Genomic DNA, 24,661 nt, shown 5'->3' on the forward strand with positions numbered 1-24,661 from the left:
CATTGGGACGTGGAAAGGCGACCAATCACATAGTCATGCGTCTATCTGGAAATTGCCGACCGATCATATGGTTTCCAGATTCATCTTTGAAAAGACATACACTGTCGTAATCACCGAAAGAGAAGAATGGTCGACAAATGGCCATGAGTCTTTTCAGATTACAGACCTAATAATCTTCACCGACGGGTCAGTCATGGAGGGTGGATCGGGCGTAGGGATGTTCTTCGAGAATCCGATTATAGAACTGGCCCGACCCCTCGGAAAATGACGACCATATTCCAGGCGGAGACATATGCCATTTCAATGGCAGCAGAAGAATGTTTGCAACAAAAGTGGAGGGATTGCACAATTGAAATCTGTTCCGACAGTCGGGCGGCATTATCAGCACTAAATGGCAACGACATATCAAGCCAGTTGGTATGGAGTTGTCATCAGGTGCTGCTGAAACTTAGTCGACTGAACGAAACATTCCTGATGTAAGTGCCGGGGCACTCTAACATCACTGGTAATGAGGAGGTTAACGGACTGGCCCGCGGAGGGTCTGGATCCACAATGGTGGGGCCAGAACCAGCTCTTGGAATTCGACAATCTACTGTGAAGTCTACTCTGAAGGGTGAAATTGCAAGGATTCACGCAGCCGAGTGGATAAATTTGGACTCTTGCAGGCGAAAATCCTAGGGCCACTAGAGCGGCATTTTCGTTGTCCCTTAAGAAGTGCGACATGAAAACCCTAGTAGCGCTTTGGACGAGACACTGCTCCTTAAACTAGTATATGGAAAATATTGGGGTAGTGGTTTCGGCTATGTGCAGCCAATGTGAGGAGGAAGAGGAGACGGCCCTGCACTTTTTATGCAGCTGCCCGGCATCCTCAGATCTCAGACGAAGACACCTTGGCGCTATACGATTTTTTTACCACTATTATGAAATTTAAAGTTTTGATGGTGTTGAGGAATTGCCGATGTCCGGATCATGTAATATGCGATACTCTCTCTCCAATCGCAATCCTTTAGGGGTTGCAATATCATTTTTAAAGGAATTGTGTTCTAAAAAAAATTATTTCCCTTTCCTGTAAATTTCGATTCTCTCATACCCTTTTTCCTTCCTGAAAACCACACCGATATTTGGAAATCATAAATGCAGGCTGTCACGATCGAAAAACATTTAATAATATTGCAATTAACAAAATATATTATAAATTGACTTATAATTCATTATTTCTTCCACTTGGAAATTGATAATGCAAATATCTATCAAAGCAAAATTTCGATTTCGATATCCGAAGCAGTTTTTTCCTGAGGGAAAGAAATATTTGAAACGAGATTTTCATTGTACTTCGAATAGGCTATCAACATAATTAATTGTACAAATTACTCGAAATTGGGAGTCCCTATAAGAGGGCCACGTTGTCCAAGCAACACCCCCTGTGCTTCTATCTAAAAAGCAACTGATCTCTATCAGCGCCTAGTGAAACACCATCATTAACTAAGTCTTTTAAATGAATATATTTGCCCTGGACACATCAGATAATCGAGGTAGATACTCTCTACCATCAATCAGTAATGTTTCATGCCAAGAATACGAAAACGGACAAAACACTAAGACACGTGTCTCATAATTCACGATATACAGAAAAATACTTCTTTGTCACGCCTCCAACTCTTAATAGATAAGGTAAATACAAAATTTGAAAGTAATTTTTGCACAGCCACTGGCTTAACAATTTCCTTCGCTAAAATGCTCTCTTAAATTAGAGGACATTTACAGTTTCCGAGATTTCTAGCTAACAGTAGTACCTTGCGTTCATCAAATGTATAATTTGAACAACAACTATGGGAAGTGGTGTTGAGTTTTCTCCACATTGAGAAGAACTCAAAAAATATATATTTTTCACTTTCTACCATTATTTTATCGCTACGGAAATTATAATATAATTTGTTCGTTGTCATCCTCACTATCACTCGAATCGATAACATTTCGTAGAGTAAGCGAACGGAAATCATCTAAAGTTTGTGAAAATAGATCGCTGTGATCGCTTGTACCTATAATACTTGTACCCTGTGATGCATCCAACAGTTCCTCCGCATCGTCTAGTAGTTCCCTTTGTCCACGACTACCATTGCTCTGCTCACGATCATCATTTCGATTTGAATCGTCGGCATGTGCTAATGTTGAACCGATTATATCTGTAGCAATGCGAATTGCAGCATCGGCTGCAGTTATCGGTGAAATAAAATTAGTTGAACTTTGACGTTCGTATGTATTTCCTGTAGACGATTGTGATTCTGTTTCGGGCTCATCAACGCTGCCTTCGATACGAAGACCAGCCACGCCTTTTTTCGGTATTGAGGCAAGATCTCGTTTCACATGTCGCCTTCGAGATGGATCATTTTGTCTTTGTTGTAACATAGCTTCGAAGTCGACCACGTACACGTAGCCTGCTACAAGTATCGTACACGATTTCTCTCCTTTTTTGTAAGCTTCTTCGATGTCTTGACTTGTACGCTCATCGTATTGCCACCAACCTGAAATGATTAAATATTATAGAAACATTAAGGGAGTTTTTGGAATCAAACAGGTTTCAAGAGTGTATGCAATGCTAACCAAGAGTGTTAGTCACCCCCATTGGCATTTCTACAAAGTTGTGAAATACTTTATTCTTCTTGTTTTTTATACATAGCCAATTGGTCCCAACCAAGTAAACGGCAAGGCAGCAATATCTTAATAGACTGACCTATCATACAGTGATCGGATCACCAAGCAACGAGCCACCAATCAGAAAAGAAGCTGACGCTTTTGAGAGTCATTATTTGGAAAAATAAATAAAAGTGAGAATTACGAATAAAAATACAAAGCAAACAAATGTTTTTCATTTAGCGATTGCGTCATGTCCAAAACAATAATCAGCGCAATGATAGACTTCCTCTTATCTACGCTGCCTTTTTATTATTCTAACGCGCTGCTCCCCGACGCGACAATGATGTTTTCCCAGTCCCTAATTTTTGTCGTTTTTGGAACTCAGCCACAATAAGGTACTTTTGAAGACGTCCCTCCAAAAATTCCTGCCACCTTAGAGCAAGAAAGGTTCTGCACTGCTGAATGAGCGCTAAGTTACGAAAGTGGCTCGTATTGAATTTGGGAGGGCCGTTGCTCTGCGTCCCAGCAACTAGATCGCGACATGCAAGAGAGCATCAGATAGTCTGCTTAGAAGACAACTCCTAATTTGACAGCTGACGGTGATATGGGCGAACTGGTGAGATATTCTTTACCGAACAGTTCAAAACCAACTAACATTATAGCAAGCACGGTGCTGGAAAAATGTGTCGTCAATATCGAGACGGTAGAAGGTACAGGAATCTACAAACTTTTCGCAGATATTGTCGCAATCACCAGCTTTGGAGAGCCTCTCGTTTCGTACCCCACATGACTATATTCAGCGAGAAACAAATTCTCCCCCCCCCCTCCTTTTGTATGTATAGGGGCCCAATTAGTAGGACATTCGGATCAGACAGAAATACAGAGCAGCGGCTATTATGAAGAAGATAATGGGGCGAAAACCACAACTGTCCTGGTCGCATCTTTTTCTCGATATAGTTGTGGCGCTCTCCTCCGCATAGGGGGAGAAGGGCAAAAAGTATAAGAAAGCGTTGGACGTCTTCACCATATCTGCTTTAACTGAGGACGAACTTGCAGAGATTTGCCGAGGAATCAGTTATAATAAAGTTCCCGATCTAGAGGCGGTTTCCAAGAGGTCTGTGGCGATCAGTACCATCTGTCAGCACAACTGAATTCCGCCCCGCACACGATTTCCGAACCTACCCTTTCACGGCGGTCCTATTATCATTATCGGGCAAACCTCGGCGTGACTTTCACCTCGGGTGTCACGTATCCTTCTTCTCGTTCGAGCAACGAACATGGACACACACGCGACGACCAGCGAAGAGCGAACTAGCGTAAGTCTTTTGGTAACAAATAAAGTAAATACATTGTAGATTGTTTAAAAATGAAAATGACAATTATTTGCTCCACTTTCAATAGGGAAACCGTTGTTATCCCTTATAGATCCCTTAAGTTCGTTATTAAGACCTACCCCGACTGGTTTATCAGCGTATTTGAGTTGTGGATAGTAAGATTTTTTTCCACCCGGTAGAAGAGGCAAAAACTAGTTTTACTGTCGAAGCCCAATAAGCAACCGAGACATCCGCCATCATTCCGCTCGATTTGCCTTATAGATACGGTAGGAAAAATGCTAGAAAGGGTCATCTACAATAGTCTTCTCCCTATCATAGAATATAGAGATGGTCTACCATAGCGACAGTTACTTTACCTCTCGGAAAGGACACTTTGCTACGATACGGATGAGGGGCCTAAGTAGTATAATGTCACGGCAGGACTACCGCAGTGCTCATTATTGGATCTCCTCCAATGGAACTTGATGTAAAATGGGGTCTTTGCCTTTCCCGTGTCAAAGGAGGCGACGATAATCAGTTTCGCGGATAATCTAGCCGTGGTTGTCGTCGGGAAACAACCTGAAGACGATGAAATATACGCTAATGAAACTATCAGCGTCGTAAACGTGCCTGGAGGTAATTCGACTTGACCTTACAGAACAAAATACGGAAACGATCTTGATTACCAACCGTAATAAAAGAAATACGATCAGAGTTCGTGTTGATGGCTACATCATCACTTCAAAGCCAATTATCAAATACCTGGGGCTGTTGATTGACGCGAACATCATTTTTAAGGGGCATCGGAACTATGCCTGTGAGAAAGCACCAAATACAAGTATATTGTTAGCGCAATTGCAGACTACTTGTGGCCGAAGTGGTTCGCTCTACACTGTTCTACGCAACACCGATCTGTGTTCAAACAGGGGTAGGATTAACATGACTTATCACTTAGTGGCGCTAAGGATGGCGAGCACCTTGATAACCTCAGGCGAGAAGTCGCTTGAAAAATCACGGTATTGTGTGGGATGATTCGCAGAGGGTTCGCTGGACCCACACACTAATTCCCGGTCTTGAGGAGTGCCGAATCAGGCTGGATGGTTCCGCCTTTTGCCTGGAATAACACCAAAAAAACTGAGTTTGCTAGAGGGCGCGGCGGCGTCTACCCGAAGCGCAGCAACACAACCTTTTCGACTCGGTTGATTTTTAGCCTGTGCAGTGCGCCGTAAACCTTTCAGATATTCATCCACTCTATACCACGAAACTTGGACTTCTGTTTCGTCTACTTGGATGACGTTCTGGGCGCTTCTTCCACCGAGTCTGAGAATTTGGCACATCTCGAGTACAATTTTTCATCGCCTTCATGCAAATTTCTTATTTCTCAACATTGGTAAATGCAAATTACTCAAGCAACAGGTGAAATTTTTACGCCATTCCATCACCCCTGACGGCATTCAATCCGACTGAGACAAGGTGGAAGCGATCGCGAGCTTTCCGCTGTCAAAGACGATCAAAGAACTTAGAAGGTTCTTGGGCATGGTAAACTTCTACCGTCGTTTCCTGGCCAAAGCCGCTCACCACCAGGCATTACAAGGATTCATAAGTGGTTGTATGATCTATAGAAACCGTCCAAACACTTGAAACCAACAAGCAACAGCTTGTAGAAGCTACTCTTTCGGCATTCCCTCAATAAGATGCACCTCTAGCCGTGTTCATCGATGCGTGAATCAAAGCTGACAACCGTTGAGTTTCTTCTCAAAACAGTTGAATCTCTTTCAACGGAATTACAGCGCCTATGATCGTAAATATTAGCCGCGTATCTGAATATTGTACACTTCCGATATTCCCCCTTGAGAGCAGTCCGTTCACCTTGTTCATGGATCATAACCCTCTAACTTTTGCCTTACGACAAATGCCCGACAAAGCGTGCCCTCACCAACTTCGGCACTTAGCTTGCATCACCAACTTCACATTGGATATTCAACATGTGTCCGGTAAAGACAACTTACTCGCTGACGCTTTACCCCGGATCTCCAAGATCAACATCCCAGCCACAGACAATTTTTCCCATTCCGGCCTCTTTTTGTAAGGAACCGTTGTGTAAACTCACTAGACATGCTAGGAAGTAAGTAGGTGTATTCCCTACGGCGACAAAGCGCTTCCATACTATACACCTCCACATTATAGGCCCTTTTCGAAACTCGCACGGCTGCAAGTATCGCCTTACGATCATTGATTACCCGGTGGCCTGATGCAATAACTATGAAGGACATAACAGCGCAGTCATGTGCTGAGGCCCTCTGTCGAGAGTGGATTTCGCGCTTTGGTGTTTCCATCGTCATCATCACAGACCAGGGAATGGAATTTGAATCTAATCTCTTCTCGGGGCTCGCAAATCTCCTGGGATTCAAGCGTCAGCAGACAACTGTATACCATCTGCAATTCAATGGGATACTAGAACGTTGGCATTGGACGCTGAAAGCAACCATTATAGCGCGCGACTAGCCGTCCTGGTCACTGGTGTTCCCTTTCGCTCTGCTTGACCTCTATACAGCCGTCCGCGAAGAGTTTGCTGCCACCACTGCTGAGCTGCTGTGTACGGGGAAAATCTTCGACTCCCTGGCGACCTGTTCCTCAACAAAAGAGAGGGTTGTTGCGCCTACTACAAGAGGCCGTCCCCGAAGTAAAGCCATCTTCGCCATCTCATCACAGTGATCCACACTTATGCCCTCCGGAAACCGCTCCAGCCACCATACTAGGGGTATAAGATACTCGAGCGTGGGGAGCATTCATTCAGTGTGGACATCGATGGCAAGTCCAAGAGGACAGGCTGAAGGCTTTCTTCGAGGAATCAGACGGCATTGGAAGGAAGCAAAAGCGGCGCGAACGTTTTGACGTCCGCCAGCCGACCAAAGCCGAGTAGCCTTGCTGCGGGTTCCCTCGTCGAAACCCCTAGGTTTCACCTGAGGCCGGAGCGATACCGAACGCGCTGAGAGAGAACGCAACCTGCCCATAAAGCCGGTTAGAGTAATCGTGTGAAGTAAGTCTTGCCGGTTCACTTTAGTATGTAAAAATTTTAGAAAAATAAATGAATTAAGTTTTTTTTATCAATCACGGAGCGAAGATTTACTCTTGATTTTACTTTTTAATAGAATTTAAAAGTTTTTTTAATAAATGCAGTCCATATCGATTGAGGCCTTCCACCGTTTACGTGGAGCGCCTGATGCAGATGCAGATTGTTTGCCGTGCCCCCGGAGGAACGATATTGAGAAGTTGGTGAAACTAGACCATTGCATTGTCAAGCTTTAATTAGAATCACGTTTTTGTCATTATAACTTTTTTGAATGAAGAATATCTACCAAAACTATTATAAGCTCATTGGAAATCGGCAAAAATGCGGTTCAAATCAACGTTTTACTCCTTTTCCACTGGCCCACTCGCTTATCGCTGATAATATGCTCCGCGGAACTGTTTCAGTCAGTGTTATAATTATTTGATTTTAGGTATTTTTATCCGTATTTTCGCTTATAAACGGAGATGCATTCGATGTAGCTCTTATATTAAGAAGAGGTTTAACAATGCCGAATATTAACAATACCATGAATTTATTGATCGTAAGCATAAATTGTGTACACATTTTCGATACCTACATTGTAGATGATTATCTTATAAAATAGAAAATATTAAAATACGCTAAGTGTTTACTTTGTACTGCATATTCAGGACAATTTACATCTAAACCTTTTATTTCATTGACGTGAAATTCCGGCCACACCTTTTTTCTCAACAAGAGCGCCACATTTAGTTCGCCTGATATATCGTTTTCGAATGGGATTCTCTTTCTGATATTGGACCATGTCTTTGAAATCTATCGTGTACAAGGTACCACAAATAAGTACATCAAACATGTTGGAATTTCGGGAAAAAGCGTTTTCTATTTCCGCAGATGTTCTGCTATCGTATTCCCACCAACCCCCTAAATATTGTATGCACATGAGCAAACTATAAAACTAAATTCAAGGAAACTTACCATTTCTACCTTCGTAGTACCATTGGTAACCGTCTTCTGTTGATTTTGTCTTTGCAACTCCGTGCACAAGTTGCGGATGATCCAGGAATTCGGGCGGAATTTCTCGTCTGCACATGGCACAACGGCGATTTTTGTAAGCAACTCCCTGAAATTATCGAGGTAATAATTCTCAATTATAAGTATATAATTTTTTCTAATCTTAAACTCAATTCAGGAGCTGAATTTATCATGTAAAGATAGGCAATAAAGATATAAAGTATACACTGGTCAGGGTAATCATTTCAATATACAGCCGATTCCACACCCTTTTTATTCCCAGGATCTTAAACTATATACCTAGGAGTAAACATAGCGGAGGATGGTAACGAAAAGGATGAAGTTCAGCGACGAATAATGACGGCCTACAAATCATACTTGTCAGTCCTACGGATTATGATAAGTAAAAAGGTGCAAGCTCCGAATTTACAAGGCCATAATACGACATGTGCTACTGTGGCTGTGGACTCTAACGTAAAGTAAAGTTTTACGTCAAATACTGGACCAGTAAAAAATGACTGACGAATTAAATACAACTTTGAGTTGTACCACTTCTTTAACGACCCAGCAACATCGGTGGTGACAAAACTACGAAAATTACATTTGACCGATCAGGTAAAACGGATGGACGACAAGCGAATACCTCAGCTCAAAATACTACAACAAGGAAACACAAAGCTTAGACTAAAGAAATTCCAGGTTCCGCTGGTTAGGTGCAAGCTATGGTGTGACGTATCCACTGGTATCATCCGACCTTACATCACTCACCCATTCCGAAAAACTGTTTTCAACAGTTAACAGTTTAGGTATGTTTAGACATCTGTCAAAAACGATTGCAGGAATTTGACGCGTGGTTTCAATAATTGTCAGCGATTAAAAGTGACCCGTCATGTGACTGCAGCAGTCGGGACCTTTGCACCACCATCATCTAGATCCGAGCACATTCATCTGGATCTTATCCTTATGCCTTATTGCGAGGGACAATGATACTGCCTGACCCCCATGAAGAAGCCATCACAGTTGCCAGAGCGTTCTTTGATATATGGATCCCCAGCATATCACTTCAGATCACCACAGATCAAGGAAGACAATCTGAATGGACGTTGTTTCAAGAACTCAGCTACCTGACCGGTGCAATCCACATCGAACATATATGCCATCCGGTAACTAATGGCATGTTCGAGCGTTTTCATCGTCAGTTCAAAGCAGCAATAAAATATCATCGAGTTACAGTCCAACAACGGGCAGGTATACACGTCCAATTTTGCCAACGAGTTGAGACAGCGTTTCGAAATGTTAAGTGCAACCAATGAGAGTCAACATGACAGCAGAAGAATCTTCATATTCAAAGACTTGGCAACAAGCCATATATTCATCCGTAATGATGGTCCATAGAAAATAAACCAACATCCTTACCAGGGCCCATATCGGGTGATCAGTAGAACGGATGCTCTTTTCGGACGTATCATTACAGTATCCATCGTTCGGCTCAAGCTTGCTTACGCGCTTTGGAGTAAATCTCGTGTGACAGACGGACAGACCTGTGAGAAGTGGCCACATCTCCCATCAGATGCGACCCCGATTGGCGAATTGAGCGATCCTATTGATGTGTAAAGATTTGTTCATGTACTTTTCTTTTCTGACTGTGCATATGCTGTGTTTGCTCATCAATGGTGCGTGGACCAAAATTGCTATGGGAAGAATATCCAGAAAATAAAACCAACATGAAAGAAGAGAGAAGGAGGGAACTGCGGCTTCTGCGAGTGAGCAAGCGAGCTGCCCGCCGTCGATATCCCTCGACCGTAGTGCCTCGGAGGTGGACAAATTTGCCATCGTGGCATCTAATGTTAGAAGTGATTTAGAGTTGGAGAAGGAGGTGGCAAGACCTTACCAAGCACACCAATTACGAAGGCAAAAAGTGATGGGTTGAAAGGAAATCGCTGCCCAACAAAGACGATTTCGACACTCACCGCATTTATCCAAGAGGGTCGATCACAAGAGGTACTCCGAAACCAAGAAATTGACCCCTTCAGGAGAAGTTCCTCAATTGTTCGATCTCCACCAATGCCAAAGATGGAAAAATATAAAAGGCAGGAAAGCACGTTATATGCTACGGAGGAAGGTGTGTTTAGAAGGAGTAATCCGACCAAGGCTCATAGAGAACAAAGCCCTGACCCGGAGGAACTCCCTTTCAAGGAGCTTGGAGCAAAAATAATTGGTCCAAGTTCATCAAGGACAAGCACAATGTACACCAAGCTATTAAAAATAGGGTGAGAGCCATTAGGTTCCTCTATAATAGGTCCCAAGAGGAGGAAAGAGGACCCAAGGAAAAACCACAGCTCCATAACAACAGTGTCACAAGCGACCCAAGTGATGCCGAACCTTAGTGTCAGCGAGAAAAAAGTCCGACAGAAAGACAGTGATCTTCTAGTGAATCAGCAGGCGCCTAAGAGGAAAAAATGTACACAAGCATTTCTAAAGAACGGAACGGGGCGACAAACGGACAAAAACAAAAAGAATTTTAATAGAACGATAAAGAGGACGGTCACCCCTACAGAACAAGTGCCCTATTCTCTTGCTGAAAATCATCCAGCGGCTATTTCCCCAGCAAGAAAGGTACACTGACATATTTTAGAGATCTCTGAATGTGACGGTAATTCCGGGTGTGAACACGGACGAGCTGTTGGAGATCTGCAGCTCCGGGACTGAACGGCATTCCAAACCCTTAAACTCACGGTACAATCCAGACCGGAGATATTTACTTAATTGTTCGAAGCGTGCATGTCCGAAGAGATATTCCCTGAAGTATGGAAGTGGCAGAAGCTGATACTGCTGCCTAAGGATGGTAAACCTCCAGGTGAACAATCCTCTCATAGACCCGTGTCTTCTAGACAGTATGGAAAAATGTTGGAGCGGATAATTTACAACAGATCAAGAGATTACTTCCGATCGTTGAGACCCAGAGAGGCCTTTCAGATCAGCAGTATGTGTTCCGTAAACTAGATCAACCATTGATGTCATCAAAATGATCACTAGCTTGGCCGAAAATGCAATTCACGGAAGGGGCAGTACCAGAAAATATTGCATGGTGGTGACCCTGGACGTGAAGTATGCATTTAATTCGGCCAGGTCGTCGTACGGAAGGTCGCCGTCCAAATCTCAGTGGTGGCAGTGGGATTTCTATCGTGATTTGACGTCGAATACCAGTCGACTCAGTTATGAATGAGTACCTGAGCCAAATCAGAGTCATAATTTCGGGCGAGTGCCATGCTGACCACATTGCCTCCTATAGGGAAAAGTGCTCTAACATATTTCAAGACCCTGATCCAATTGAATTCTTGCGCCAACGATTATTATTATTAATTAGAACCTTATACCAAAAAGCCTGGCCACGATTGGGATTCCCACCTATCTCGCAGCTATCTGCGAGAATGAACGTTCTGATATGACACCGATGTTGGACCCAAGAAGTACGTTGTCTCCGCGGGTGTCCCACTTGGCCCACTGCTATGAAACATCATAAAATCGACAATCACATCGTCACTTCCAGGCCGACCATCAAATACTTGGAAGTGATGATAGATACGAAGTTAAGTTTTAAACAACACGTGCAATATGCTTGCGACAAGAGATCCACGACGGGTATGGCCCTGACAAGAATAACGTCGAACGTGGGCAGGGGCCACGGTATACTCTTGTAGGCTACTTATTGCCAGGCTGGTGAGCTCGATCTTGCTTTATGCAATCCCTTTTTGGGGAAAGGCATTTCACATATCATGTAATGCTCATAAACTGAGAGCGGTCTATAGAAGGACAACCCTAAGAATGTGTTCTGCCTTCAAAACCGACTCTGACGAGGCTACATTCGTCATTTCCGGAATGATGGTTTGAATTAGGAAGTTATTTGTTAGCCGAAGTCTTAAAATGAAAGATTGCTTTGGAAGATATTTTCCGTTCTATTGGCTAAAAGTATCTAATTTAAACAAATACGTATTTCGAGGACCAACTGTCCCCTTCTTCAATGTTTTATCTATCTGAAGAGAACAGTTGGTCCTCGAAATACGTATTTGTTTAAATTAGATACTTTTAGCCAATAGAACGGAAAAATATCTTCCAAGGCGATCTTTCATTCCGAAATGATCTTGGCAGATGAGAGCCAGTCTCTCCTCTGTCGCAGACGAAGATCGCCGGAAGGGAGAGGTCTGTAAATAGATAGCAGAATCGTTGGCACCACTCGCAAAAAGGCCGATGAAACATAGGCTAATCGCCATTATCCCTGGCTGGAGAGACAATATAGGGATATTAATTATAATCTCACCCAGTTTCAGACAGGGCATTGCGGATGTCGCCAATATATCTAGAGGTTCAAATTGAACAATTCGTCCAGTTGTCCAAACTGCGACGGAGTTCCCGAGGACCCAGAGCACATATTTTTCCACTGTCCGAGATTCACGCATGAGAGGAGAAACCTACAGAAAACTTTAGGTGAAGCACTGATACCTGAAAATGTGATGAGGCGAATACTAAAATTGCAGGAGGATTGGGATACGATCAACTCAATGATCGCTTCAATCTAGGGCAAATTGCGAAAAGCGGAAGACGTGATCAAGGCGCAGTTACGAAGGTTGCGTATAGAAATTACCCGAAATTTTGACATAAAAAAAAATGTACCAAATTTACAGAATTTATCACCAGAACTTAAATACAATAGTTTATCAAGGGATTCTGCTCGGTTTCCCCGGAGGGTGTGGTATCTTATTGTTCTATAACCTATAGTTTAGGAGATAACGAGAAATTTTCATGTGTGTTATCTTTTTTACGCACACCGTAGATGTCGATAAGAAACGACTGCGGGTCAATCGAAGCACCGATGGCTTGATACACCAGATGGTGATTTGAGACCCTCGCGATACCACCTAGACCAAACGTGCGATCAGGTGCTTCTACCTTACTACTGCAGCCCCCAATCACCATTTTGGTGTCATACTTGAGGCATAAATTATTGCTTGGAAACCGATAACAGAAGGCTTCATTTCTTATTAACAAAGAAATCTATTCTGTACCCGTTCTTTTCGAATGTGTAACAACTTTTAGAAAACCGGATTTTTGTAGTTAACTATGATGATCCCTGGGCCGTTCAAATGACGCAAATTATGATCGTGCGAATAGAACGCTCTAAAAATACTCTTCAACTTTCAAACGCTGATGGTAAGCCTCCATGTAATGAAATGTTTATTTTTACTTTTGCGTAGCTTGATTATATCATATTGTCGTGTTCCGGGACAAGGCAGAAGTATCCACATTTCCATAATTTATTTAATTCGCTGATGAATTTCAAGAAAGCGTTAAGTTACCTCAACAATTTTACTTGTGGAAACAGTAGAGACAGGTTTCCCATATTCTTCGAGAATTTACATAAAGTATAAATATTTTAATGGAAATTAAGCGTTTCAAGGAAAACGACAGGTCATTATGTAGCTCTAAGTGCAAAGTAAGTTGTTACTCATGCTCCCAAGTAGCTCTTGCGAAATATCTATTTGTCATGAGCACCTTCAAAAGACCCCGGGCTGCCATAAAAACGTGCGAGCACACATCACAATCGAGGAAAGTCTTCCGAAAACAAATGCGGAATTAATAGGATTCCAATTCGAGCAACAATGACCACAGGCACGTGAGTCGCAGTGTAATGTGAGCGTACACTTGCTCGAGCACACAACGTACCGATAAAAGCAAAGTGGCCGCCGTTGATTCGAATGTCTCTACCAATGCCTCAATTGATTTCCAGTGACCTTAGCTATAAATTTCGAGCGACCTGGCCTCATTCCGCCTTTCCTGCACATCGTTCGCAATCCGAGAAAGTTTTAATTGCACGTGAGCTGTGATGTAATAGAAATTGGAAATGCGAATCGCACAGCCACTCTGACAACCCAGCGAGCAACTTCCACCGTCTGTCCTTTCACTTCCAATCCAAATACGGCCAAGCAGACCACCTGCTCCGCGCGAGCAATGCAACTTGACCATAACAAACACTAAACACAGAACAACTCGAAAACATCCACAAGCTTACTTTGACGCAGAGAAAGCAGAAAATATGCCCGCATGGCAATCGTGCCGGATGTATGCATGTTTGCAAGCAGATAGGACACTCCATCGGATCTGAAACAGAAATTGGATGTGATCAACGTCGCGGTTTTTGCCAATTAGATAAACTTGCGTCTTAGAATTCACTAAGGCTTCACGAACCTTTTTCTTTTTCTGTCTTTGTGGGCTGCTGGTCACTATCGCAAGAGGACGAACTCTCCTCGCTGCTGTCTATCACGATCACTTTACTTTCAGCCATCCTAATTAAATCTAAGAAATAACTGTTTACAAATAAGCAACAAACAAAAAGAAGAGCGTCTACGATAGGAACCTTCTTTTGCTTGACTTGCTTGCAAACGTCAAGGGTATCTCTTGACGTTTCTTCGTTTATTTGTTTTGCATGGAATACAACGTGACGGACGTTGTTTAGAATTGACGGTGGATTGAGTCTACGGTTCAGTTCGAATGTAGCGCGAAATTGTTGAAATAAGATGCCTACATAACCGGGTTTATTATAGAAACATGGAGGTCGTGCCTGCAAGGATTAGAAGCATGTGATTTGATAGAAAAAGGGATTCCCAGAACAGTCGATTATTGAAAAACAGAACACTCGACGATACAATATATTGTCACAACGCCAGTACCAAACGCGAAGGAAACGATAATATCAAACAGCACGCGTCAGCTGAAAACAATGAAGATAGAAGAGTACAACTTTGAAACCGTTGAAAATTCCTCTTATCTAGGGCCGAAAGTTACAATCGATAACAGCTACGGCAAGTGTCCAGCCAATATTGATATAGAAATTGCAAGGTTTGTTTTATGTTACATTGTGAAATGTATAGTGTTCCGAGCCTATGTCAGCTTCAGCAAAAATTACGAAACGTTCCACTCTTGGGTCAAAACTCTTGCTGTACCAGACAAACTTGCAAGTCCTCGTAAATTCCTCAGAGACTTGGCTTTTCAACGAAAAAATGTTGGACCTCTACAGGAGAATGGACGATTCCATAGCGCCGATGCAATATCACAACCATTCGGCTGTATAGATAAAACTACCTACCAAAATCTCTACCGAACTAAGGAGTACGGCACCCGTGTTGAAACGCAATACCACCCCGAGGTCCGAAGGTCTCTTCTCGCTCGAGCACAACTACCATGAAGCTCCCACTAGGGGCTATCCCGGTTCGCACAGTACCAGTATACCCCTGGTAAAGTTTCGTGACTATTGCCACGTCAGATGAGTCCCCGTGCAGACTCGGATCTGATCGCCCCAATTAGGCCTTTTTGTAATGGGCTGCTCGGGTGACTGCAATCGCTTTCTTTGCTTCTCGGTTGGCATTCTTATAAATTTGCCAATTGGCGAGCATTTTATCGTCAAGAAACTTTTAATAGAGGCGTTTCTTTTCACGGACCTTCATTTCAACATCATCATTCCAAAGCCAAATATCTCGGTTGATGTACCGCTTACCTGGCTTGGTAACCCCGAGGGTTGCAAAGATCGCTTTGTGGATCGTGTTTTTCACTTGATTCCACGATTCTTCTACATTCGTAATGGTCGGTAATAGGGTAAGTACGATCATTTTTTCTTTCTTCGCATGAAATCGCACCATTTAATGCATTTAATTACTGCACCCACTATAAAATGTAGGAAGATGAGACAATCGTTTGATGAGCCATGTATTCATAAGTAGGTCATGGGTGTCCGCAAAATCGATTATATGCTCGCCATCCTCATTGCGCACTTCAAATCCCTTTCCCTCGTGGCATCTGTAAACGTCTGCCCTTTCACCCACATGACTATTTAGGTTGCCGGCAATAATGATATAGTCATCAGCAGGCACGTTACAGGTCTTTGCATCGAAAAGTTGCCAGAAAGCATTTTTCTCGGCATCAGATCGACCTGTCTGTGGTGTGTACGCGGTGAAGAAGTGAATAGTGCGATCAGTTGATATAATGGTGAACCATCAGCCAGCAAATTGTTCGACTTCTTTAATGGCATCACGGAAACCCTCTGAGATGGCAATGCCAACACCGTATTGAGTGTGTAGACTACCAAAATAGAGAAATTTATAACCCTTTTTACCACGTTCGCGTTCTATGCCAGCTTTTAACACCAGACCGTCGGGTTTCTTGCAAAGCGCAGATATCAATGCGCCTTTTCCGAAGGGCTCTTACGAGTTCATCGATCTTTCAAGTTAAGGTGCCAACATTTAGCGTGCAGATACGTATTTGTTTTGCATTTGCTCGGACTAACTTACTTACGTCTTGACGTCGTCCATGCGTCAAGAACCCTTGCCCATTTCTTGACGGTGCCGGGACCCGTCCCGCCGTGTCGACTGAGGTGGACGCCCTAGCATTTTTCCGAGGCTTGTTACTCGTACCATCTTGTTTCTAATAACATTGGATACATTTCCTTGGCCGACTTGTCCCGGGACCTGTCACCAAGAGAGATCGACTGATACCGGACCTTGACTTTACAAAATCTGAAGCCCTCCACTATTTCGCAAAACAGTACGTTCATATTATTACACGTCGACATCAAAATGTATCCATAATTGCCCAAGTAGTTCGACCGCGAGTTCTTAATCAACCAGTATGATTCTCCATTAATAACTCCATACCCAACAACGGTGACAGCGCGGTTTAATTCGTCTAATCCTCCTCCATTTGGAGTGCATTAGGCTAGGAGGACCTTCCTTTCTACATTATTGAAAAGCAGTTTTCCCATCAGATTTTATGAAAACCTATGACTCCAAAATATTTTTGAAGGTCCGTTTCTATTATGATTTTAGAAATATTTAATTTTTTTTTGACGGCGTTCTTCTTGCTTCCACTTTGTCTTTCTTGCATTTGTGTAGTGATATTATTATTTTCGGTCGACTCTACTTTGAACCACTACTGTATTTAAAGGAGTGGAAGATCACAGTGGCAACTGAATAACAACATAATGAAAAATAAATGGTAACTTGGACGAAAATTCAGCCTACGCATATGCTCGGTAGAATGTGCAGTTGTGGCAGGGAATTACGCTACGCAAGTACCGAGCGAGAGCAACGAACACTCCTATCAACTTCAAATTTAAACATAATAGTTTTGGATTATCTTAAATAAAAGAATGTAAAAAAGCTAAAAAGCGGGTGTGGGATCTACACACAAAATTACCCCTCGGATTCCCCAGTCCTGACCTCACAAGATCACTATTTTAGTAAGTATTGCTTCGCGGGTTGCGCTTGTTTTTAGGCCCTCATGTTTTTACCCCTTTTAGCAGCCCACTTGGTATCGCAACTGTCAGTCCCTCGATCCGTATATTTTTCCGGGCTCACGTTCGTGTACAGCACCATGTTAATTGTAAAGTGCAGGCACTGTCTGGAACTGAGTAATATGGTAGTCTCCCGCTCAAACCATTCTCTAATTTTAAAAATGACCTTGCACATCCATTTTTCTAAGACTTGGCTTATCTGTACTATCAGCGGTTACATTACTTTGACCTTGCGTGCATTCCTGCGTTCTGTGCATGCATCGATACGCCTTGCACGGTATAGCAAATTCATTGTCACTGGAAAAGAAGCATAGCAACAGGAAAATTTAAATGTATGACTGTTGAAGGTAGGAATGTGTAAAGGCGAGTCAGTGAAAGCTGAATAATCAAAACCTTGAAGGTTGATAGCCCACTAGAAAAAAACACTAAATTCGGTACTACAAATTTTATTTGTCAAGATACGAGTATGAGATTCCGTCTTTAAGATCAGACGATCAGATCTGAGTCTGCAAGGGACTTATGGGAACTGACTTTTGCCACGAAGCTTCATTGAAGTTTATCTGATTCCATGCGGACCGGCATGCCCCTGAGAACATGTGCTCCAGTAGAATTCTTGGACGGAGTGCTCCAGCCCAGTTATTAGCGGTTGACCCCCTTATACGGGAGTAGCTGAGCGCTGAGCTCGATCTAGAACTTTTTTTATAGAACTTTTAACGATTTCTAATGTGGTAACAGTTGATCGACGATCGGTACGTGGTTGATATAAAGTTCTGTTCACGCCTTCTCCGAAGATTTTGCGCCCGGATAGCCTCTATTATTTTTTCTTACTACTTATTACATTTCAGACTCTTCCAAAAACTTATAGATGTTACTTCCAAAATGCAAAGGACCTTCAATAACGAAATATTTTTTTTACGTCAGCAATAAATGTTTAGCGTTAAACCGTGTCCTGTTAGTTGACGCTTAAGAATAGACTCAAATTCTTCCCTGTTTGTCGTAAGAGGCGACTAAGAGAGATAGAAATTTGTGGGCTAACAACCTGCAAATTTTGAAACTTTATTCATCATCATCATCAACGGCGCAACAACCGGTATCCGGTCTAGGCCTGCCTTAATAAGGAACTCCAGACATCCCGGTTTTGCGCCGAGGTCCACCAATTCGATATCCCTAAAAGCTGTCTGGCGTCCTGGCCCACGCCATCGCTCCATCTTAGGCAGGGTCTGCCTCGTCTTCTTTTCCTACCATAGATATTGCCCTTATAGACTTTCCGGGTGGGATCATCTTCATCCATACGGATTAAGTGACCCGCCCACCGTAACCTATTGAGCCGGATTTTATCCACAACCGGACGGTCATGGTATCGCTCATAGATTTCGTCATTGTGTAGGCTACGGAATCGTCCATCCTCATGTAGGGGGCCAAAAATTCTTCGGAGGATTCTTCTCTCGAACGCGGCCAAGAGTTCGCAATTTTTCTTGCTAAGAACCCAAGTTTCCGAGGAATACATGAGGACTGGCAAGATCATAGTCTTGTACAGTAAGAGCTTTGACCCTATGGTGAGACGTTTCGAGCGGAACAGTCTTTGTAAGCTGAAGTAGGCTCTGTTGGCTGACAACAACCGTGCGCGGATTTCATCATCGTAGTTGTTATCGGTTGTGATTTTCGACCCTAGATAGGAGAAATTGTCAACGGTCTCAAAGTTGTATTCCCCTATCCTTATTCTTGTTCGTGCTTGTGTTTGACCAGTGCGGTTTGATGTTGTTGGTTGATTCGTCTTCTATCAAAAACAGATTATAATTGGCTTCTGTAATGCACGCAGGCTCCTCGACAACAGTAGCGAAGGTCCTCAGAATGCTCGCTTTTTCCAACTTGAGCGGGAATTCCAGGGATATAAGCTGGACAATCTAAGATTAAGCGAAGTAACATGGCGGGACTCTGGAGACTACTCCTCGCCCTCTTGTGACGATGTGTTTTTGTACTCAGGAAAACCAAGTGGTAGCAGATGCGAATCTTGTGTCAAATTGCTTCTGACGGCGTGTTGGCTTCACCTGGGGCCCGTTTTTTGACAGACTTCAAACTGAAAGATTCCGGACCAGGTTAAGAGCATCACAATTGTACAATGCTACGCACCAACGGAGACTTCCGATATAATGTGGAAGGATGCTTTCTACGAGCAAATTAACGCTGATCAGAAGAAGCTTTCTAAAGGTGACATTGTGATCGTGATTGGTGATCTGAATGCCGAGTTGGGCTTTGACAACACCATGCTCGGACATGTGATAGGAAAACACGATAGGAATTGCCTCCTCGATGTGCGTAACAAGAGAAGCACTGATATCGACCTCATATCTGAGTGAATTTGCTCCATAGCAAGACCACGTTTTCCGCCATTTAATGCGTAATATTCGTAAATTTTCCATTATTAAGCCCATCATTTTTACCTGTCATTCGAAAACTAACATAATGAGGCAGCTTTTATCAGCTTTGTAGGTTTATGTTTGAAGTACTGTTACAAAAATGCAAATTGAAATTTAGATGAATGTGATTTTGAAATTTCTTTAAAGGTTTGACAGTTACACCTTCAAAACGGTGATGACCACTGCAATTGAAAAAATATTAATTTATAGGAAATTTTATATATTATGGTATCAAATCTGGGATTAAAGCAGTGCAAAATTGTGATTTTGTTGAGAGGGACACGTCTTTTGACACTATTTACAAAAAAAAAAACGCTATAACTCTGTAAATGTGAAAGATAGAATGGCAATTCCTTGCTCCCGTCAACGGGGCACCTTGTATAATCACCCCTTAAGAAAACATATATGAGGAATATGAGAAACACAACCAATAACAACACATCAAAATCAACCATATTTTTTTGTAAAGAATAGCGCGTGTTTATTTGTATTTCTTTAGTTTCATTCACATTATATCCATGCGAATATTGGTTCTCTCTTTCCATTTATTATTGTTTTTCCAACGTTTTAACGTATAACAGGAAACAAATTCCAAATATTCATTTCTCCTTATCTAAATCACACAACCAAAACAATATTTTCTAATAGCCGCATGTGAAACAAAACATCATTCTTTTTTCGTGAGAATAAAACCGCAGATGACGTGAAATCAAAAAATTATTGCTCACATCAAAAGTATTTTGGAAAAGATATCATTCAACCGAGAAGGCGAAAGGCAATGAATCAAAGATTTTTTATATGATTTGTATTTGTTTCTGATTATAGACGCAGACGATAAACAAAATAGCAGCGAATATTTTAAATTCTAATTTTTATCTTGAAATTCTTTTAATTGCGTAGGCGTTAAAAAGCAATTTTGATGAAAAATAAAGAAATATCTTAAGTGAAACGTGACTAGATATGAAATTGCAAAGTATACTGGTTTTGCGTTACTTCTACGGTGGATTCAAAAAAGTTCTAATTAATAAACTTACGAAGGGTGGGTTTGATTTGTAGCATTAAATTCCAAAGCCGCCTATGATAGCATAGTCAGGGTAAAAATGTACACGGCCATGAGAGAATTCGGTATCCCGACGAAATTGGTGAGACTGACTCTGACCAATATGCGAGGCCAGATAAAAGTAGCAGGATCACTCTCAAAACCACTCGATATCAACAAGGGTCTAACACAAGAGGATGCCCTATCATGCGTCCTCTTTAACCTGGCCCTGGAGAAAGTGATCCGTGATGCTGAGGTAAATGCAAGGAATACGATCCTCTTTAAGTCCACCCAACTACCGGCTTATGCTGACGATATAGACATCATGGGAAGAACAGCCCAAGATGTACAAACTGCCTTCATCTAGATCGAGCAGGCGGCGCGAGATCTTGGGCTGCACATCAATGAAGGTAAGACAAAATATATGGTGGCAACGTCAGCACCGAAAACCAACCAACCAACAACATCTAACCACACTGGTCAAACGGGAAGAATAAAAATAGGAGACTACAACTTTGAGACCGTTGATAATTTCTCCTATTTCCTATATCCGAAAAGCCTCACCATAGGGTCAAAGCTTTTACTGTACAAGACAATGATCTTGCCAGTCCTCATGTATTCCTCGGAAACTTGGGTTCTTAGCAAGAAAAATTGCGAACTCTTGGCCGCATTTGAGAGAAGAATCCTCCGATGAATTTTTGGTCCCCTACATGACGATGGACGATTCCGTAGCCTACATAATAACGAAATCTATGACCGATACCATGACCGTCAAGTTGTGTATAAAATCCGGCTCAACAGGTTGCGGTGGACGTATGGATGAGGATGAGGAAAAAGAAGACGAGGCAGACCCTGCCTGAGATGGGTAAGGCAGGACGCCAGACAGCTTTTAGAGATATCGAATTGATGGACCTCGGCGCAAAACCGGGATGTCTGGAGGTCCTTATAAAGACCGAATACCGGTTTTTGCGCCGTTGATGATGATGGTTTCTGCAGGAACATGAAATTTCAATTAGATGGTGGCAAACAGACCATGAATGGCGAGTGATACCTTCATGTTTATGGAATGCATTGAATTGTAAGTGACATTACAATACTAACAAATAAACTGCATTCGATATATGGGAGTAGCGCGAGGAAAGTAATGGCTACTGTTATTAGAATACCTGTAACTTTTCATCAACAACTCAACCTCCCCCCCCCCCTAAATTTTACGTAGAATTATGTAGGTCACAGTATGCGTGAGCGTTGACAGTTCCCACCTTTTCACCAAATTAGGTATCAATAGCTATGATATAACCGTCTCCGAGAAAAATGCGTGTGAGACGGACAGTACCGATTTTAATAATGTTTTGTTTTACACAAAACCTTTTTTCGATTTTGTTTTATACAAAATCTTTTTTTGGTTTTGTTTTACATAAAACCTTTTTAAGGTTATTAAAATCGGTTTACTGTCTGTCCGTCTGTCTGTCTCTCCGTCACACGCATTTTTCTCGGAGACGGTTATAGCGATTGACACCAAATTTGGTAGAAAGGTGGGAACTGTGAACGCTCACACATATAGTGAGCTACATCCTTTTACGTCGACTTTAAGGGGGGGTCCCCATACATGCAAAAGGGGGGTGTAAATTTTTTTTTCATCAAATATAGTCATGTGGGGTATCAAATTAAAGGTCTCGGATAGTACTTTTCGAAGCCGGTCTTAGTTTTGACTTTTGTTGAAAAGGTGGGGAGTGCGGGGGGTAGAAAGTGGTCAGTTTTTTAACGAACCCATTCTCAGGAACTACCAAATCGAAAAATCTGGGGGCTGCCACTATATGGTGCCTAGGCTCCGAAATACCCTCCATATCGATACCTGTTCAAATAAAGTTAATAATAATAAATTACTATAATTTTTAGTAATTGACAGGAAACCCCCCCCCCCCCCCCCCCCCTGCAGCAATGTAGGCTACAGTATAGATCATGATCCTGCCAAATTTGATGAAAATCGCACTATTATTAACAAAGTTATACTAGGTCAAATCTGTCGCTCCTCTGCAAATTCAAGACTATGAATGTCAATATCACTTGAAAGTGGCTATTTTTACATAATATATGCATATTTTACGTGCTACATGCTAATGGGACAAATGCGCACGCAAATCTCTTTATAAAAGAAATACACAAAACCTTCCATACCTGAAGCGTCTAGCTTCCAGTTTCCCGACTTGTTTTGGTTTTGTTTTACACAAAAGTGATTTAGGGCCGGGCGAATAACAACTGAATTCCAAAGAGCTAATGTTGAAGCCAAGAGACACCATATTTTTGGATGCTCCAAAGTAAGATTACCCAGAGAATAGTCAATCCGAGTTTTTAGGCGTTACGAAAGACCCTAGCAGCGAACAAAGATAAGCATGCAATAGCGTTTGCGTTAAGCAGGTCATAAACGATAAGGCAAGCTTGTCAGTTACGCTTGAACAGTCCACAATTCATCCGGCTGCCTGTTGGGACTGAAAAGATCATACACGTACCGACGATCCGGACGACATCATCAGTTCAACTCCGCCCGTGAATAGCGTTGAGATATTTTTTTCTTTGAGCATTTAAAAAAAAATGTTTTCCAGCGATGGTGATGCCCATGCAATTCTCGGTCACTGCTTGGACAGTTTGGCCGTTGAACGTCGGCGTAACGTCTAAACTCACACACGTACCGGTTTGCTTGATTTCCATTCCGGATGGTCGAATCCTTTTTCAATGAATTACAGAATGCTGGAACAAATTGACAGGCCAGCCGGAAACCACAGGCGTTCCGGCCTCCTGTTATCAGCGAACCGTTCAAATGTAACTGCCCGTAATTTACAAGATTTGCGGGTGGATCCTGGGCATTTGTTACATGTATTAATATGGTGGGCTGCATCGATGGCGCCTATAGGCAGCTGTGTGCTTACAACCACGTGGCCGTACATAATCACAAACACGACACCAATACTTGTAATAGAAGATGCACAGAATCGCAGAAACGTATCATGCGCAAGTCATGGAATCAGGATAGGGTACTGCTACAATGATTTTCTTTCACCAAAATAATTCAAATATTGGATCGGGAGTCGGATATCCTGTGTACAGTGTTCTTCCTCCAAAGGTATGGTCCTTTCAACATCAACAAATATTACGCTGATTATATTATGCTCTTTTTGTCCATCATTCGCATGTGGTAGAAGCATTGACCATCTGTTGTCACTATGTATCTTCGATTCTAATTAGGACCTCGAAGCTGAGCTGAGCTAATCAATGCCTTGCAGTCAAGGTACTGAGAGGAGCCTTTGGAATCGTGTGTGAGGAAATATGTGTCGAATGAAGTTCAACGGAGATTTCTATCATAATAAAAGGCCTACAAATAAGTTCTGTCGGTTTTCACAATAGATGGCGTAGCTTGTTTTTTATTCCATTGATCCACATTTCCAAACATTCATCGGAAAGCTACTGTCAATAGGCACAAACGTCAGTATAAATTATTTAATTGAAGTGTAAACAACAATACTTTTTTCATCAACGAAAATGGCCAATTTTGTACCAAATAATGTGTTTTTGCGGGGATTTCTACGTCATTATTTCAATATGAAGAAAAAAGCAGCTGAAAGTCATCGCATTTTGGTGGAAGTTTATGGTGACCATGCTTTATCTGAGTGAACGTGTTAGAGGTGGTTTGGGCGGTTTAAAAGTGGCGATTTTGACTTGGAAGACGAAGAGCGCCCCGGACGGCCAACAATTTTTGAAGATGAAGAATTAGAAGCATTGCTCCACCAAGATCCATCGCAAACGCAAGAAGAACTTGGAAAAACACTTGGAGTCACTCAGCAAGCCATTTCGCAC

The 24,661-nt window shown here is 42.3% G+C and overlaps 1 protein-coding gene across 1 annotated transcript; it reads right to left on the reverse strand.

The window, feature by feature from the left end:
• Positions 1–1,142: 1,142 nt before the first annotated feature.
• LOC119649617 (E3 ubiquitin-protein ligase rnf146) lies at positions 1,143–14,466 on the reverse strand. The gene is made up of 4 exons (XM_038051837.1): positions 14,257–14,466; positions 14,081–14,169; positions 7,978–8,122; positions 1,143–2,522 (listed from the first exon to the last, which is right to left on the reverse strand). The coding sequence occupies exons 1-4, from the start codon at positions 14,351–14,353 to the stop codon at positions 1,921–1,923; spliced, it is 933 nt and encodes a 310-aa protein (XP_037907765.1). The 5' UTR covers positions 14,354–14,466; the 3' UTR covers positions 1,143–1,920.
• Positions 14,467–24,661: the final 10,195 nt, after the last annotated feature.

This window comes from Hermetia illucens, chromosome 2, assembly GCF_905115235.1.
Source record: "Hermetia illucens chromosome 2, iHerIll2.2.curated.20191125, whole genome shotgun sequence".
In the NCBI taxonomy this organism is placed as follows: domain Eukaryota; kingdom Metazoa; phylum Arthropoda; class Insecta; order Diptera; family Stratiomyidae; genus Hermetia; species Hermetia illucens.

What these genes read in the sequence shown, in the direction of transcription:
- LOC119649617 (XM_038051837.1), bottom strand. Translation starts at nt 14,353, where the DNA reads ATGGCTGAAAGTAAAGTGATCGTGATAGACAGCAGCGAGGAGAGTTCG. An exon ending in AAAGACAGAAAAAGAAAAAG is followed by an intron (nt 14,170 to 14,256) that starts GTTCGTGAAGCC and finishes TTTCTGTTTCAG; the next exon opens with ATCCGATGGAGTGTCCTATC. An exon ending in GTACTACGAAGGTAGAAATG is followed by an intron (nt 2,523 to 7,977) that starts GTAAGTTTCCTT and finishes TAATCATTTCAG; the next exon opens with GTTGGTGGCAATACGATGAG.